The 18,111-nt window shown below is 47.8% G+C and overlaps 1 protein-coding gene across 1 annotated transcript; it reads right to left on the minus strand.

Moving 5' to 3' along the window:
- Nucleotides 1–14,473: 14,473 nt before the first annotated feature.
- Nucleotides 14,474–15,154, minus strand: LOC105838881. Its single transcript, XM_012684786.2, has 2 exons — nucleotides 15,061–15,154; nucleotides 14,474–14,926 (listed from the first exon to the last, which is right to left on the minus strand). Exons 1-2 carry the CDS (start codon nucleotides 15,152–15,154, stop codon nucleotides 14,610–14,612), a joined length of 411 nt encoding a protein of 136 aa, XP_012540240.1. The 3' UTR covers nucleotides 14,474–14,609.
- Between the last annotated feature and the right edge of the window lie 2,957 nt (nucleotides 15,155–18,111).

The following is an 18,111-nucleotide window of genomic DNA, read 5'->3' on the forward strand; positions in this document are numbered from 1 at the left end:
TGTTGGTAGAAACAGGCCTATGTCCAAAATAAAAATAAAATACCTCCATAAAAATAGGTTTATTATTGTGACAAATTATCGTGTCATTCCCCGACAGATTTTGATTAGAAATAAATATCGTTTTTTTTTTGTTCACTTCTCGTACAACATCGGTATTGATCTCAAGAATGTTCCGACCATCGCGATCGACAGTCTATAGACAGCACAAAGAAATTTCCTGTGCGAGCACTTTGCTCTTTGCTTGCTCCTTTCTGTCCGGAATATGTAAAGCTCAATTTTGCGTTTATACCGCAGATATAAAGTATCGCGGCCCGTTTGAACCAGTCCGCAGGCTCCGTCACCGGTCGGTATAGAACTATAGACAGGCGAAGATATAAAATCACCACAAATCGATCAGCATAAAGTGGTGCCGCACGTTTACTTCACTTTCGCTTTATGGGAAGACGAAACCGACCTTTTATCTTTGCCCGCTCAATAATCGCTGGCTCTTCCCCGCGCGTAGGTACGCAGGCAGGTATCCCTCTCTCTCTCGCGCGCGCGAGCGCAGACCCAGTCCGATCGGCCGCTGTTTTTTCTCCCATACCGATTCGGTACCGGTGCGAGACAAAGCCAAGCTGCTGCGGCTTACCTTACAATTGCTGTACTTGCAGCGCGTATATTTCAAAAAAATGAAAAAAATGTGCAGATTACCCGCAGAGTTGTAATATGACGATGTGAGGTATCATCGTCCGCTTTCGGAGGTTTTTCTACGGAGACTGAAATAGAGCCTTGAAAAAAGAATAGTATTGCATTAAAAAATAAATATATCTATACTACAAAAACAAGAAAAAATGTTGCCCGTAACGGAATACGTTATATGTTATCGTAAGGTGTAATGTCAAACTTCGAGCCGATAAACTAGTAATTCATTTTTTAAATGAGTTATCTTATAACATTAATTCGAAGTCTAAAACAAAACGCGAGGGATTTCCTGCTTGTGATATAAGTTTCTAAGCTGATTGGATATAAATTGCAATTAACAGTATCACACTCGTGCGCTTGAGCGCACGCACATGCACGTTGCGCTCTTCGTTACCTTTAAGTCAAAAGAACGGAAGAGAAGTGTAAAAATACATATTAGGTATCTAATTTATTTACACGTGTCGCTTAAAATAATTCCGTTATTTGTGCGTGCAACTTCTGTATAATTTGCATGCATACATTTACGACATGATTATATTTTACGACGTAATTCAATGCTGAAATTATTATAAGTAAGATTAATTTCAAGTGGCTCTTTTTACTTTTTAAGATTTTTTAAAATATCTCACTTTTTGTAATCTAAGCAGTGGCGCCGACTTGGAAAACTTTTTGGGGGGGGGGCAAGAGGAAAATTTCTAACGACTTTTTTTTAAGCTAGAGAGATAAAAGTTAAAAACACTTTCACATATTACATTATATCATTTTTTATCGAAAGTTGGAAAGTTCCCATTTTACAAACAGTCCGCAAGAATGATGCCGCAGGTTCTAAAATAGCTTCAAATATAAATATGCTTCATATATAAGTATGCGAGCTTTAATATCTTATATACTTACATATATTTTTATTTACATTGCACAAAATCGAGAAAGTTTATTTCAAATATTCGAGAAAGGAAGCTTATTTTCCTTATTTTTAGTTGGTAGTCTGATATGGGCTTAAGTTGTGCGCGCGGTTTCTTAAAAAAAAACTATTTTTCAAAAAGATAAAAATTATTGGGGGGGCGTTTTAAATTTTATTGGAGGGGCCAAAAGTGCTCTGCCCCTCCTAAGTCGGTGCCAGTGAATCTAAGATCAATTTTCTCTTAATAAACGACACTTTTGTAAGAGGTATAGAAGAAAATGCGAAATCTTGATATGGTTATTAAACGGTTGCAACATGTAGGACATGTTTACTAGATATAAATTAATTGAGAGTCGTTAATTTAAAGTCGAATGAAATTTGCAGTGCGCAGGACAACATTAGCTATTGCCGATGTGCTGCCTCGTTCTCGCCATCGTATCGGTTGCTCGACACCGGTTCGTACCAATTACCGTCTAGCCGGCAGCTAATTAAGGATTGGGGCAATGAGGCCCGGCGATACAGTTTCCGCGATAATGATTATCCGCGACGGTAATTGAGCGAGCGGCTATGAACGCCGCAGGAGGAACATATGAAGAAAGAGCGAAAATGCAAAGCGTCTACGATGAAGAAAAGAAATAAGGCACGTCGTATTGGATCGGAGACATGTAAGAATTTTTGACTTTTCACACTCTATCTTTTTCCCGTATTTTAAGCTCTGTCTTCGTAAAAACGCAATATTCGGTTATAAAATCATAACGTAATGATTTTCTATACATTTGTAGAGATAATATTCTTTCGTTTTTTTGCAAAACTAGATGTCTGACGATTTTATTTGTCCATTAGAAAACCTCTATGTGAAAGAAAAAGAGGAATACGCTTCTCGTCGACGAAGACGGTAAAAAAATGTGTGGCAGCGTGGATTTTGCGAGCCGAGGAAGATGGAAGTCCTTACATCAGCTTTGACTGCTTTGAGTCAGGCGAGCTCACGAGCAAGACGCGTTACTGAGAGGTAAGTGTAAGCATATGTATAATACAAAGCCACGCATACGAAGAAGAAGAAGAAGAAGAAGTAAGGGTGGCACGCGCGGCCCGCTTCTATCGCTTCCGGGCATCAGCGTGCTCGCGAGCCGCGGCTAATTGCTCTTTAATGCAAGAGAGTGAGCGAGCGAGCAAGCAAGCATGTTGCTTTTCTTGGGCGTACGTCGAAGAAAAGCCGAGCCTCGACGTTAACGTAGTTAATGACGAAAATACCGCGTTAGTGTTAACTCCATGTTTGGTATCGTCACTAATTGGCTTTTTTCGTGGGGCAGAGTCACGCAACTTGTCGAAAGAGATTTGGGCAAGTCTCAACTTGGGGAAAGACCGAAAGTTTCGAAGAATCGGTTTAATTAAGCTCGCCTCGGGTCTCTTTTCGTCTTCCGACGTTAGAAAATTAAGCGTTTCTTCACATGGCGAAACGATACAATCGTGGTATTGCGGGTGAAAGTAAATGTAGTTTCTTGCAGTTTCCTAGTGCAATTGTCTTCTTGAAACGCAGTTTCTTCCGCGCGCGCGAGTCACGTACGGTTTTAAAGTGACATTTGTTACATGTAAAAGAGGCGATTTCCTCGCACACACCTGCGTATCCCTGATTCACGCCGTGCTCCGCGGTTTCTTTTTCGGATAGACAGAAGCCGCGAAGAAGTCGCGCACTCGAAAGAGAGACGGAGAGCGCTGATCATCCGGCTTGCCTATTTTCGTTTTTCCTCCTTCCTTTCGGGGTCGGCCCTGTTTATTCGTGGTAGGAAAGGGCGCGCTGTTGGCAAAAATAAAGGGCAGAAAGCCCCGGATTTGTCGAGGCATGACCAGCGCGTCCACCAGAAGCTCATACATATGTACGCGGCTCGAACCGGGCAGTGGCGAACAACCCTCCTCTTCCTCCTCCACCTCTTCCTTCCCCTTCTCAGGGACTCGCTCCCAGAGGGAGACTCCGCCGGAAAAATGAATATGCAGCCCGTGGAGAGGAGGGTATTATTTTATAAAATTTACTATCTCGTGCCTGCGCATTATCCACCCTCCTGCCAACCCCACCGACAGATTCGCCGCGAATTTTCCGCGCTGACATGAAACCGGATTTCTATAGTCACGAGATAAAACATTTCTTAAAGCTGACCAAGCGATTTCTGTCCAAAAATGTATATTTCAAATTGAAAGAAATTTCACAGCCGTAATAATAATAATATATATCATCATTCAAAAACAGTCTTGATATGTTTAAAACTCGTGCACCTAGCTTCTCTTATAAAAAGAACACAAAAAAGTTATATATGTATAATGACGATAAACAAATCATTGTAAATTAAGAGACGCGGCGTTGTGGGAGAAATCTTTGTTTGCAATCCGGTCTTTACAATTCTCGTCGCAGTAATTTGTACCTTCGACGCCTTCTCACCCCACCTGTTTCCATAACACTTCCTCTGGCTAGCGGGGTGGTGGCCCTCAACCGAGGTCTAATTACGCTCGCGAGCGTAACCGCTTGTGTTTTTCCAAGTGTGCTCCGTGCGCGCGGGGCTGCTCTGGCGCTTCTATAAAATTGTAGCCCCCCTTATCGTTGTAGAGGAAACGAAACATTAAATCGGCTCCGGCCGACAGGGGCGGGCTTGTTTCGGTGGGTGCGTCTGAGATTTCCTGTGTGTGGACTGTGGATGCTAGGAAAGGATGGCGTATCCTACGTAAAGGGCGCGTCCTGGTGTGCGTCCTCACGTCGAGCGCTCGATTTATATATGAGCCGGGGAACATGAAATAATCCGCCCATCTTTACCGTATAAATATAAATGTAGATCGTATCGTCTCGATCCCATCTCCATAATTTAGTCTTTTTGCCTTTTCTAGAAAGTATCAGTACGGCGATATATATTTCTACGGATGGGAATGGGATGTAAATTCGCCTCCGTATATTTATTCATTATATATTTTCTATTGTAGCCAAGTCGGACGGCAACACACGCAACGCGTATTCCGTTCGCCGCATCGCGGATCGACCGATCGTCGCGCAAACTCGCGCGTTTTCTTTTACACGCGCTCGCATCCTCCGGGGCCAATATCGCGCGGTATCTAAACAACTTTATCATTAATGCAACAGTAGGAATTTGTATATAATGGTGCTATGTACATATGTAATATATGCCGGGCTGCCCGCGCACATAACGGTGATATCATAAGATACGAACCAATAGCCGCAATTGTATGGAAATATGTATCTATGAATGAAGACACTTTCATTTATGAAACCAGATACTTATGTACCGGACACGGGCGTTGTAACATCCTGCTATTATGTGTCCTTACCTACCTATTCGTTCTCTCTCTCTCTCTCTCTCTCTCTCACCTTCTGTTTTTTTCTCCCTTCGTCTTCTCGCTCTGCTCCCCGCTCTTATAGAGTGTATCCACCTTCGATGGCCAACCTTCGCGTAGATATTTATATTATACGCTATCGCACCGCTGTATGTAATTCCATATGCGTTTCGTGCATTTTTAATTCGCCGTTTTTCGTAATAAGCGCAATGTTATCGCAATCTGTCGTGTAATCTCCTCCTCGAAGTCAAACGTCCGCGCGTGGTTTTCGCTGATGTCGACGAAGCCATCGACGAGCTTCTCATCTTTGTAATTGGCATTCGATCTCGCAACGTCACATACGTGGAAACGTCCTGAAGAGAATTTCCTGTCAAGATTTTATTTCCATCGTCCACGCGAAGGGCCTCCTTGCGTGGACACGCTCGCATCGCGCGAGCCGACGGGAAACAACAACGCGCAACCCTTTCGAGGAGGACGAGACGCTCGGGGAGAGAGAGACCGACGAGTAGATAGCAGAAGGGAAAGGAGAGAACGAGGCTGAATGCGCCGACTGTGACGCTTTCCGGTCAGGTGCCGCCCTGACGATCCCTCTCCTTCCAATTTCCACGTCGAGATCCGCTCGCTCATTCACTTGCTTTTGCCCTCCCTGTTTTGTTCTTTCCTCTTATCCTTTTGCCCGAACGCCTCCGAAGAAAAACTCGCAGGAAGAAGGCAGGAAACGGATTGTTTCCGAATGTAGATCGGCAGGATTTCTTTGAGGAGAGTGCAAACGAACGACACGATATTCGATATATAAAAGCCTCCGTCTAGAAATAGAAACGAGAAACGAAGACGTCTGTCCTGAAACGCGACGCCGCGCGCGCGCGCGCGCGCGATAATTGGATTACAATTTTGATCCTCGATTACGTTACGAAGCTCATCACGCGCGCGCTGTATCGCACACGAACGATCCGTTAACATTCTTATTTCACTGGTCAGCGCGATCGTATATCTCATTGTTAATGCCAGAATGAAGACGGCAGCCTCGGCGATTCTTTTCTGTTTACCACATTATTACTCCGTGTCGTAATTATCGCGCTGCCTCGGGAGGCCATTGTCACAATGGACGTCCGGAGTTTCCCTACGATTATCGTACCGAAAATCTCTTCGTGCTCGAGCTCCTCATCGACTTCCTGCCGGCGATGGACGATGATTATTTGTCGCAACGGCATGGTAGACGCGCGTGTAAAAATGATACCGACAACTCGATCTCCTCTATTGTCCACTATATTTGAGATCCGCGTCAACAACTACGACAGTCTAATGACTTCCCCGTACGTCGCAGCGAGCGCATCCTCTGTTGCAAGAATAAAATTCAAACGACTGGAAAAGCAGTCATTAGCAATTTGGCAATCGCTGAGTCGTCCAAGTTGACAGTCGATTTCTCTGCCGTAAAATATGCTTCATTCGCGTTTTCTCCTGCTCTCTCGAATGTTTCCGTTCTCCTACAGCGGCCCGTTGTTATTATTGCCTATACAGGTGATAATCCTTTTCTTCATCTAAATACTCTCTTTGAACTATGCAGAATGTCTCTGCATCGCATCGTAATTACGATCGGCGGGATATTTCGTTTGAATTCTAAAGGAGTAATTTGCGCGCTCGCGCCTCCACCGACTCATCCGTCCTAATCGTTATTAAATAAGATCGGCAAGTCTTCGCGTTAGCATACAGATAACTTCCATTTTACAACATCATCATCGAATCGCCGTCAACGTCCACGATACGATCGACTTTGGTATCGTTAATTGATCCCATAATAACTTTTCGCGGCACGCCGCGGTTGCGGTTTCCTGTTTATTATGGCGTCATCGTTTTTAATTTCAGAGCCCGGTTATGAACAATACATGTCACGGAATGCAATTCTGCGCTGTAGTAAATTGCCCTTCTCAGGATCTTAGACTCTTTAGATTCAGTTTCTCCGAAAGCGCCTACCGTCACTCGACACGGACTTTTGATGCGAGCCTTTCCGAAGTACGTCTACGCACATATAGTTGTCAATGCCGTTGTCAGCCCTGCACGTAAGATCAATTGAATTCTCTTCTTTATACGGACATAAATAAATGTGGAGTACCGTTCGGCGCGTTATCATTATCGCGAGCGCGATAATCTGCGCCACGCGCTGTCGAGGCCTCTCTCGTGTGGTCGTAGTTTCTCCGCGATTATCCTACCGAAAAATCTCTCTCTCTCTCTCTCTCTCTCTCTCTCTCTCTCTCGCGCGCGCGCGCCACGCCGCGCCGCGCCGCGCCGGCAACCGGGGCCGGTCGTCGTCGACTTCCTGTGCCCGCCGGTGGACAATGACCAGCACTTGCCGCAATGGCAGAGAACGGCGGGGCAGACGCGCTCCTAATATCTATTCGGCCGATCTAGTTCGCGGAAGCCGCCGTTATTGTGGCACGTGAGCGTGAGCGTGTGTGTGTGTTACCGCCGCACACAATCGCCGCCCGCCACGACGCGTACAGGGTGTACCAGGAAACGATCATCACGCGATTTCAGTATTTCGCAATTTGCGCACACGGAGCCGCGGCGGCGGCGGCGCGCGGCGTCTCAGACGCGTTATCGCTATTAAATTCGCTCGAAGGGAGGAAGGGGAAAGCGTTGGGAAAAACATGCGAAATTACGTTCCTGTGGCTCGTTCGACGCTACGGATTTATACACCCGCCCCGTATGAATTGGCGTCAGGTACACACGCACGCACGTATCGTCCTGGAGACTCGCGACGTGTGTGCGTGCGTCGGCGGAACGAAGAGGCCTCGGCGCGGCGCGGCGCGGCGCGGCGTGGCGTGGCGTGGCGTGGCGTCGGAGAGGACGAGGCAGAGAGAGAGAGAGAGAGAGAGAGAGAGGAGAAGAAGAACACAGCTGAAGGAAGGGGGCAAGAGGGAGAAACACCTCCGGAGAGCCTCTCTTTGGAAGGAGGATATGATGGCTCGTGGCGTTATGCTCCGCGAGCTGTTATGCTCCTCGGGCACCACCGGACCATAAGCGAGGCTACTTCGCTCCGGCGCAACAGCCGCTACGTTTCTCGTTATATCAACGCATCGGCGTCGGCCAAATAAAGTTTAACGCGCGCGAACCTTTTTATCGCACGCGCGCCTTTTTTCGCCGGCGAGATGAGCGACATTCTTTTTTCTTTTTTTTTTTTTTTAATCAGATCGCACGACTCGAGTACCAATTTTTTTAGATTCGGCGCAAAGGCCGTTGATTCTGTTTAATTCTGAATAAAAAAGAGAAAGCAGCCTTGCATGATATTAGTATATTTTAACAAGGATGAATCTGGCCTTCGCCAAAAGTTGGGCGTGTGTGTTCTTGCGGCATAGGTTTATACGAGTGATTCGTGAGTGGATACAGAGATTGCGCGCGACGCACGATGTTGCAATCGCAGGAAAAAGAATCGTGTGCTCTTCCTATTGTTAGGCATGCAATCACGAATATGTCGTTATCGTATACGTACGTGGCGCAATATACTGCGAGCGCTCGCGACGTTCATCCGATTTCTTGACGCCGCCTTCACCGGATGCAGGCGCCAATGCATCTAGGCACGAGCCACTCGAGGCTGCGTACGCCGCGCCGCGCCGAGCGATTGCCGATAAATCTTTTTTTTTTTTTTCTATAATTTTATAATATACTACCGGCATGCAGTCCCGACGAATTCCTCGTATGTTACGGGAAATGGCGTACAAGTAACAGTGATCATGACACTTTTTTATCCCGACTATTCTTCAGAACCAATGATTTTATGTAACTCCATTTTTTATCGTATTTCTATAATCATTAAATATTCTATCATCAAATTAAATATTTCAGTTTTTAAATTTCGTATTGTACATAAAGTGTAAAAATTTTCCATTTATATTGTAAAATTTCTAAATCATATTATTTAGCGCGATTTGTGACAGGAAGGTAAGAAATGCTCGTGATACGCGTCGGTTTTCCTCTCGCGATTACTTTCGGGTCCGTTTTCCCGTCTTCCTCGAGAGGAACGTGCGGCGCGTCTTGCCACCACGCCGCGCCGTCACGCTACGCGTAATTCCCGGCAGAGTCGGACGCCAATGGATCTAGGCACGAGCCACGAGTCTGCGTCGAATATGCCTCGCAGTCTCTGACCCGCAGTTCCTCTCGGGGCTACGGTCTTCCGAGGAGAAGGAAGGGGAGGAAGAATACGACGAGGGCCCTCCTGGCGGCGGTGGCGGCGACGGCGGAAGAAGGGACGGTGTGGTGGCAGGCCGAAGGGGGTAGTGGCAGAGGGGGCAGGTTAGCGTTCAGCATGCGTAAGGAGCTGCGAGGCATTATGTCTGGAGGCCCCTGTGAGGCCGGGCTGAAACGAGCGAATAAGAAAGTAGTTAAAGTCTCGGATGGCGTGGGCAGTAGAGGTGGTGGCGGTGGTGCTACCGAAGGTAGAAGAGGGCGAGGGGGGCCAGGAGGTGGGAGAGGAAAAAACGGGGGAGGTCCGCCTGCCACGCGCTACCTCCTCTTTCTTCTTTGCCTTCACTTCCTCCCCCTCCCGCTCATCTGCCTCCCTCGGCCACCTCCTTCCGCCTCCTTAACTCCTCCCTGCCGACTCCTCTTCCATCTACCTCGAACGATCATCTTCCGTGCCGCAATATGTAACAACGACTCGTCACACTCTGCTTGTCGGCGCACAAGATAATTGCCCTCATTATAGTTATTTAAAAAGCGCACCGCGTGCGCGAACGCGCGCCACCGCCGCCGCCTCCATTGCGATCGAGCCGCCGATATAAAGACGCTGCCGAGCGCGAATTAATCGCGGGGGATGCTTACGGAGGGAAGAGAGAGAGAGAGAGAGAGAGAGAGAAGGGAAGAGAAAAAGAAATAAAAGCGGTCGCGCGACCACGCGCTCTCCGTCGGAGGTAGCTGTTGATTTCTATCCTTAGGGGCAACTTGTTCCGCTTCAGGAGTCCCACACACCAGCTACATAACGAGCTGGACCGGGAGGACACGCAAAAGTTAAGAATACGGAAACTGATTTAGGATAACGCTGCAAAACCGTTACACTTACTATTTCTTTTTAAGTCTCAGGCTGACAAAGATGTGGTTAGATTAAAAAAAAAAGACTTCTCACGTTTTGTCATACGTCAGTGTTTACATTTTTATACGTTTGGTCACTTTTTTATTGAATTTGCAATTTTACATAAAATAAGGAAATAGCTGGGCTATGTTCTTAGTGTTTTTTTTTTTTTTCAAATTGTACATCAAATAAGACTTGGAATACATAACGGAGCGAAATGTTATCTATTTCTGATACGTTTTATCAAGTGCAGTACGTTGCGAGCCGCCTGACGTCGTTATGTATTTTTTAACGAAGCGCCAAAGGAGATAGGCATGCTCCTGATTTTCTGGTCTGGTTGGGATTATGATGTTGCAACATGCAGCGAACGCTGCTATTTCAGACACAAAGTGCTGGAATGTGCGTTTATTAGCGGTCGCGGACTTTAATGCGCGGCGGCGGAGGCGAATCATCGGGCGTGCTGTATTTGTATAGCGTATACCGTTTTAAGTAACGGTTAATGCCCGAGAAAACGTCAGGGTGGGCGATAATTAAGGTATCGTCGTTAAACCAACCGTTTCCTCTCGAATTAATCTTGAAATCGACGAAATTAAGAAGAGAGGGGGCGAAAAAAAGGATGAAAATTCAAATTACACAAAAATTAACGGACGAAAAGGAGAACTCGCGGTAAAAATAAACGGTATACAGAACTCATTTTGCGACACACGCGACCAACTTTTGCGAGAGTCGACGAATTATCGCTTACATCGGGTGTCACGACGCGAAACGTTATATCCGATAATAAACGGCGAATGTCGAATTAAGACGAGCGCGTGAAATCCGATTATTTTTGGTAGGTGATAAAAGCCGACGCGTATGGTGCCCGCACCGGTTCTGTGCTTTCTAAATACGTTTGCCGCTCATCGAGCACCAGATTTACGTTTACACGCGCGTTTAATATGTCGGAACGACGATGGGAAATTCATATTTACCCGCGGCCGCGTACGATTCTCACCGCAACGAATGCGCCGGAAACCGACAGTCAGAAACGGTAACTTGCACATCGAGATCCTGCGTTTTTGTCAAGATCCTAATCGGTTGGCTATCTACGCTTAGCGCATAATTTTTGTTATTATCGCGCGCGCGAACTCTTCCGTTGCCGCGGTAATGCTTAATAAAATGCTTCTTGACCAAAAGTGTCGCGTTATCGCTACTGCGAATATCAAGCCGATCGTTCATGACGTCACCGAACCTTTAGTTGGAACACTTCAGTAGCCAACGCAATTTCCTTAATCCGATCCTGGCTTGAAATTGTCCACGTTACGTTTCTTTATATCTCGTGGAAAGAGCGCGCGACAAAAGCATCCTCCCTCGCGAGTCGTCGTGGATGAAAAGTTGCATCGCGGACATATCCCGCGTTTGTATGCAGCAGGATCGTGAGGACGCGATGCCGTCCGATAAAACGTTCCGCGAGATACAAAGGGGCATTACTTGAGATATAAACGGGGAAGCTGCGTGCGCGAAATATATATATCTCTCTGCGCGGAGGCCATTTGTTGATGATCTGAAACCGCGTTTTTCAACGCGGTCTTATCAACGTGGGAATTTTTTTTATCTCCCTCCCATACTTTTATATCAGGTCCATGTACACTTTTTTTACGGCAATATTACGGCTTGTATGAATTTAGTATTATTACGAAGTGTTTCTTCTTGACGGACAAGATTCACTTAAAATGAACAAAAATAGAAGAAAACTGGATTTAGAATTAGAATTATATTTATATAGATTTTATACACAGTTTATGGATTACGTTTCGATCTCTCCTTTTTTCTTCAAGCGTCTGCTCTTGTCTTCGATGCAGCGACACCTGTTAACCGATTTTTGTTAGTCGATATCCCTATTATTTATCTTGAGGAATTCTACGGGGGGGAGGGGGGAATTCCCCTAAAGCACGTGGCATTTGCATATACGTGAGCCGTGCGCGACCGCATCTTGGAATCATCCGCGGGGATTTCACGTGCCGTAGAGATACAAAGTTATAGGTACCGTACGACGCAACTGCGGGGCACGCAGGTGGTAGGTTTTCCGATCGGTCCACGATTCGTTCGTCGTTGTCGTCGCCGCCGCCGCCGCCGCCGTTGTCGTCATTATCGGGGACTTTTCGCGGACGACGAGGGGCCGCGGGGCGCCGTTCGTCGATTGTGTTCAATCGACGCAGCACGCGCAGCAATGAAAGCTCGTCGAGTAAAAAGCCTGTGAGGTAGACATAAATAAATAGGTGGTGGGTGTGGTTGGTGAGGCCGCACACATGGCGTCGTGACCCGTCGTCTCTCCGTTCGTGAGCTCGGGGCCAGCTCGAGTTATGCCCCGCGGAATGTCGCTCCCGCCGCGTCGCGCGAGAGCGAGCGAGCGAGCGAGCGGACGAGCGAGCTCCTTCGGTATCGCGGTTAAACGCAGTTTCGCCGCGTGCACTTGTCTCCCGCCTCCTTGTATCGCCCCCTCGCATTCCTCCTCGATCCCCCTCGTTCGCCGACATTTCACGTTTGTGATCCCGAAACACTCGATCGGGGAAACGTACAATTTCTTTACTCGACGGCGCACAAACGGTCGAAGAAGCTCGATGTACGTAACAAAAAGATAAAAGATTCCGCGCGACGGCGGAATAAATAAATAAAAATGCTCGCAGACGTTACGCAATTACAAGGGATTTCTCGTTCAAAGGGAAGGGCTCTCTCTCTCTCTCTCTCTCTCTCTCTCTCTCTCGGACGTTTACGAACCGTATCGGGGTCAGATTGGGGTTCCCGTGTAGCGTGCGACGATCGAGGGTTGATCCGGAAATTCAGGAGCCTACAAGCGTGTGTCTCGCGTATAACGCCGTTCATGACTTAGCACGGTGCCTGGCTTTGGCGGTTGAGGCTGCCGATATACAATGCCGCATTGTTCCGCCGTCCGCGGCCATCTTAGCCGGTAGCACGTAGGCTGACGCCGAGACAATGTTTATTATCTTCCCTCGCGTATAACAAAACTGCAAAATGTCCTCCTGTTACACTCGCTCGAGTTCCTGCTCGAATCAATCTCCCATACAAAACCCGGGAGGCCCGTCGTCCTGCGTATATCGTATTTTCAAGCGGCGCGCAAGAAGCAACACGATGAGGATGGCGGAGCCTCGGGTGCTCGTGCAACTCGTATAGGAAACGGATGTTTTAGAACAGATAAATGGACGTGCGCCGCGCGTTTTGCGGCGCGGCGTATAGAGTTATACAACGTTAGACGCGATCGTCAAAGAATATGTCGGTGCAGGTATTGCGAGGTGGAGTCTTCACGAAGGAAGGTATTATCCGAGAGAGAAAAGGAAAGGCGAAAGAGTAATCGCGAAAACGTCGAGTGCGAGTACAAAGTGAAATATCGAAGCTTGCGCTAAACTAAACGTTTCGCGCACGCGTTTTTCTTTTGCGTCCTACATTTCGGCTCGAAAGAGGTCATCCATCCACCTCTCGTACGGCCGAGCCGGGTTTCCACTTTCATGGATGGCCGCCGTCCGTGCGTGCGTGTCACGATTTTATTTTCGTCGCCAGCAAACGCGACTCGCGCGTATTTCGCGAAACGAACAATTATTACGTATCCTTTACGGCTGGAAAGTTTCCTTTCTCCCGAAAGCGGCAGACGAGGCGAGGCATCATCGCGATAGATGATTCGCGGATAGAGCTTCGTTGTGCCAACAGTGAAAGCCGCGATCTCTGATCAGCCTTGGCACGATTAGATGCGAATCGAATTTTATGTCTCGCGCGATGCGCGAATCTTCTCCTTTTCTCGCGACAGGAAGAGAAGAAAAAAAAAGGGGGCAATTGGAAAGGAAGAGAGACAGAGATACAGATAGATGGATAGAGAGGGAGGGGGGGAGAGAGAGAGAGAGAGAGAGCTGGCCGCGTATCGGCGGGGAAGCCGCGCGGAGAGAAATAACTTTCTTATTTCCATGAAAATTGCGTTCGGCGATTTCGACGACAATGCCATTCCGGTGTTTTAAATGCAAATCCACAAAAGGAAAAACCGTAAAGGCATTATAATTTATATTACTACATGTGGCAGCGGCGCTTCCGGCGAAAGAGCATAGGCGCAGTTCCGGTCAGCCCCACGGGTTGGAGAGATCCTACATCGCCAGATTATGAGCCCACCGCCGCTTTTACAATGGATCGTCCGCCTCTGAGTCGTACGTCAGCGAGAATAATTCTGCGTTACCGCCGCCGCTCGCGCGCGCGCGCGCGCGCGCGCGTGCTCGTCTTGCCAGCACGAAATAATACAAACGATCGCCAAAGGGCGCGCGGCGCAAACGTAAAAAGTATTTTTCCTCCTATTGTCTACGAGAGTCTAAATCATTTTCTCGCCTTTTTCTCCGAACATTATACGTTACACTACCGTGTCTTTTGGTTTTATCCCTCATTATCGACGTCTGTTATACCTTAATCTTAATATACATAATTAAAACTACATGTTTAAGGATCGACACTATTTGCATAATTAATTCACAATTATATTTATCGATTCTTTCTGTGATACATTTGTGGCCTTGACGACAGACGTACACGCATAACGAATAAATAAGCCAACGACATACTTAAAATAGGCAGCGGGAGAGGGTGGAATTTTTTCAGAAATTATGCCAAGAATTGGCCGTTTTTGATGAATTCCACAATCGCCTGGACGATGGTCTGGAAGCGCACAAAGGTCTCTCGACTATCCTCGGATGACTTGGACTTGTAGATAGCGTTCGTGTACGCCGCGGTCAATTCGGCCACCAATCTCTGCGCTTTTCCAGCGGCCGCCTCGATCGAGCCCGTGGGCGCCTTAATCTCCTCCGCCGTCTTCACGATTTCCTCCTTAATGATCTCGACGAGCTTCGCATCGTCCTTGATACCCGAGTCCCCGCCCGAGATCTTCTGCAGGATGTCCTTGATGGTCGTTACGTTCGCATCTTGCGATCAAATGAGATACAAGAGGTCTGAGTTAGTTCGAAAATTACAATTTAATCTAATCGAGTAAATTCTAGTAAAATGATAATTCCTTAATAAATAAATTACATTGGTGCTTTGATTATATATTTTTCACCTGCGGATGGTGTGGGCGTTTCCCTGATTATTCTCTGGGACTGCGAGACGGCGCTCGCCAGTAGGACGATCGCGACGATCGCAAGCTTCGCCATCTTCGGAAATCGAATCGAGCAGCAAACTGTCAATCGATTGATCCAGCCGCGCTCCCTCTCTCTCTTTATATGAGTGCGTGTCCCCGGCGAGTCCATCGAGTAGGGATGACATTATGTAAAATGTAATTTGCCGTTCGTCGTGTACGCGGTCGTTGGCCATTATAAATGATCCTAATGAGTGTCATTAAAAAAGAAGACGCGCGAGAGAAAGTGGAGCGCCGCAAACGGCACGTTTCAAGAAAGTATGCTTTGTTTTGATTTCTACCAGTTAACAACCGGAAAATATTAGTTTGAATAAGACAAGTGTTAAGCGAAGGTACACTTCTTTTAATTAATTGCGCGACTTTCATCTGACGAAACGAGTATCAATCTATAATCAAAAGAGCGTTGATTTTGCGCCACGATCCTCTAAAGAGAAAAGTCAAAGAATTGCCCGAGAATTACATTAACGGAGACTCGTATATTTTTAAACTTTGTTTTATGTTTTTTTTTTTGTTCTTTATGTATGTATTACAAAACGCAAGTTTCCTTTTTGTTGAAATTATGCGTATGTTGTCATGGCGATGGCCTCTTGCGTGGATCGGAAGAAACGAATGGGCTTTAAGCAATCCGAAAGCAATCGAACGTTCTTCGTCGGTGAATCGCGGCTCGCGAAACGAGTTTTTTCTCAATCGAGCAACAATCGTCGTCAAAAGCATCGTATACGCATCGCGATACGCGCAATTCTCACTCGACACGACGCGCTCAACAGGTCGGTTGTCCCCTTCGAAAAATACAGGGGCGATGCCGATACTGGCCGACGGTAAAAGTGCGTGAACACAGGGAGGGAGTGCATCCAGCCATGATTCCTCCTCACCGATTTTTACCCCCTTCCCGCCCCTTTCCGTGCGCTCCGTTCTCTCCCCCTTGCCGCTTGACGTTACCTTGACGCGTCGCGTCAAATTAAAGGCTGCCGAGTCGCTTTCCACCTGAGGAGCGATTCAAATCTCCCGCGACGATTCATCGTCGCGAATGCCCGCGGCGGGTGTTCCCCGAAAAAGACGAAAGGCGAGAGAATCTAGTCCGACGACGTCTATACGCGTCCTGTGGATGGATGAAAAAAACAACGACGCGTTGCACGAGGACTCGCGAGAAGCGTTCGTACCTAACTAAATGCGGGATGAATGAAAAGTACGGGTGCTTGAGTAAGCTTAAATTACATTTCATTCATGCAGGAAAAGCAGACACGCGGGACTCGTCCTTCCGGCTCTCGCGTTGCGCACGTATCGCAGGACGGTGGACTTGTACGTAATGACGGCTGGACTATATAATGTGTATTATCCCGACATCCTGTGCCGGCGACGACGACGGACCTCTTCTACGTTTCTCTCTTGCGTTTGCGGCGGTCCTTGCCGCGTTACGACAGCGATTACAACGTGTAGACGCGACCTTAATTTTTGTGCGAGCAACTCTCGTACGTGTTTCGCAACGCGCCACGGCAACCCCCACGTCCACTTCTACTCTTACCATCGTTATTCGTGCGCGTCACAGGGCTCGCTGTGCTCTTCCCGTCACATAAATGACTTTCTCATCTAGGTAGATCGGAGCTACGTATAGGTAGTTACGTAAGATCTCGCTCGCGCGAGAAACATCCCCAACTTTTCCGGCGTACAAAGAGAGACGTCCAAGCGGAGGAGACGCGAGGGCGAAATATCGATCGCGCATACCATCGATCACGATCTTATCTCGCGCATGGGCATGGGATTCATGTCGAGCGGCAATGACGAGGAAATACCACGTATACCATGGACGGTACGATACATCGGCACTCTCCGGTCCGCAACGCGCTCCATGATTACAATGAGAGACTTGAGACGCAGAGCGACCAAGTTCATCTCCTCGAGGGGAGGGAGGGTGGTGGTGGTGAGAAGAGAAAACCAGAGCGAGCCGATCGACGGACAGTCTTTATTCTCGTATCGGCACCGGATAAGCGGATGGAAGCGACGTGGGCCTATTATGAGGCTCATATCGCGTGGAGCACAATGATCGGCGTCGAGAGACACCGGCCGCGTCGTCAAGCAGGTCGCGCTGAACGAGATCCCAACGTGCTCGTCTCACGCTCGGGGGGGATTACGGCGGGCGCGGGGGTGCCGCGCCGCACCGCCGAAGATCGACAGGACTGATTACGTCCGCGCGCTGACTCTAAGCCCTTTTAAATGCTGCCATTCAACCCGGACGGGCAGCAGCCTCCTGACCTCGCCGCTCGCGCGGTGCACCGATTTGGCCACGATTCCTCGCCGGTCCTTTCTTACATTTTGTCTCATACAATGCGCCTTCTCTTCGCGGACAACCTGGAAATCGTGATTCTCGACCTGAATCACAAATGACGACCTCCTACAACTTGATTTCTTCGCGAGATTATTTTGCCGCGGAAATTGAAAGATCGATTGTTATTCGTAATTACATCAATTGTTACATCGGCTTTTTCTTCTTTGACAATTACCTCTTTCTGGATTTTGCTGTTGTAATGTCTCGGACACTTGGGGCTAAACCTAGAATAGACTTCGGTGAAAGACCGTCTGGCTTAGAAAACGGGAAACCGAGATTCGGCACGGCCTGTGGGGGTTCCGCTTGATCAGACCGTGCGATTCTCACATGCAGCCCCGGGGACGCCGTGAAAAACAATTCCATGAAATTAATAAATCTATTCCCGGGGAAGGACCTCCTACGACGCGGACGACTTTTTTAGGGCAACGAACGCGAAACGTGGGTGATCTAATTAGGCGCGGCCGCCCTAGAAAAAAAGGGGGGGGAAAAAAAAGGAGGAGAAATCGTCGCGGTCACGAACGTTATCCGTTTACGCGCAACAAGATAAATTAGCACGCTTTTTCGCGTCGGATGAACTTCGCGGACGGAACGAGATCCGGCTTCGGCGGCGGCAAACGCAGCTGACAAAAATAGTAAACAAACTTAGAATC

This window comes from Monomorium pharaonis, chromosome 5, assembly GCF_013373865.1.
Source record: "Monomorium pharaonis isolate MP-MQ-018 chromosome 5, ASM1337386v2, whole genome shotgun sequence".
NCBI classification, from domain to species: Eukaryota; Metazoa; Arthropoda; class Insecta; order Hymenoptera; family Formicidae; genus Monomorium; species Monomorium pharaonis.

Bases quoted from the DNA above. Each gene is read 5' to 3' on its own strand.
- LOC105838881 (XM_012684786.2), bottom strand. From the start codon at position 15,154: ATGGCGAAGCTTGCGATCGTCGCGATCGTCCTACTGGCGAGCGCCGTC. The intron at 14,927-15,060 runs GTGAAAAATATA...TTTGATCGCAAG, and splicing joins AACGCCCACACCATCCGCAG to ATGCGAACGTAACGACCATC.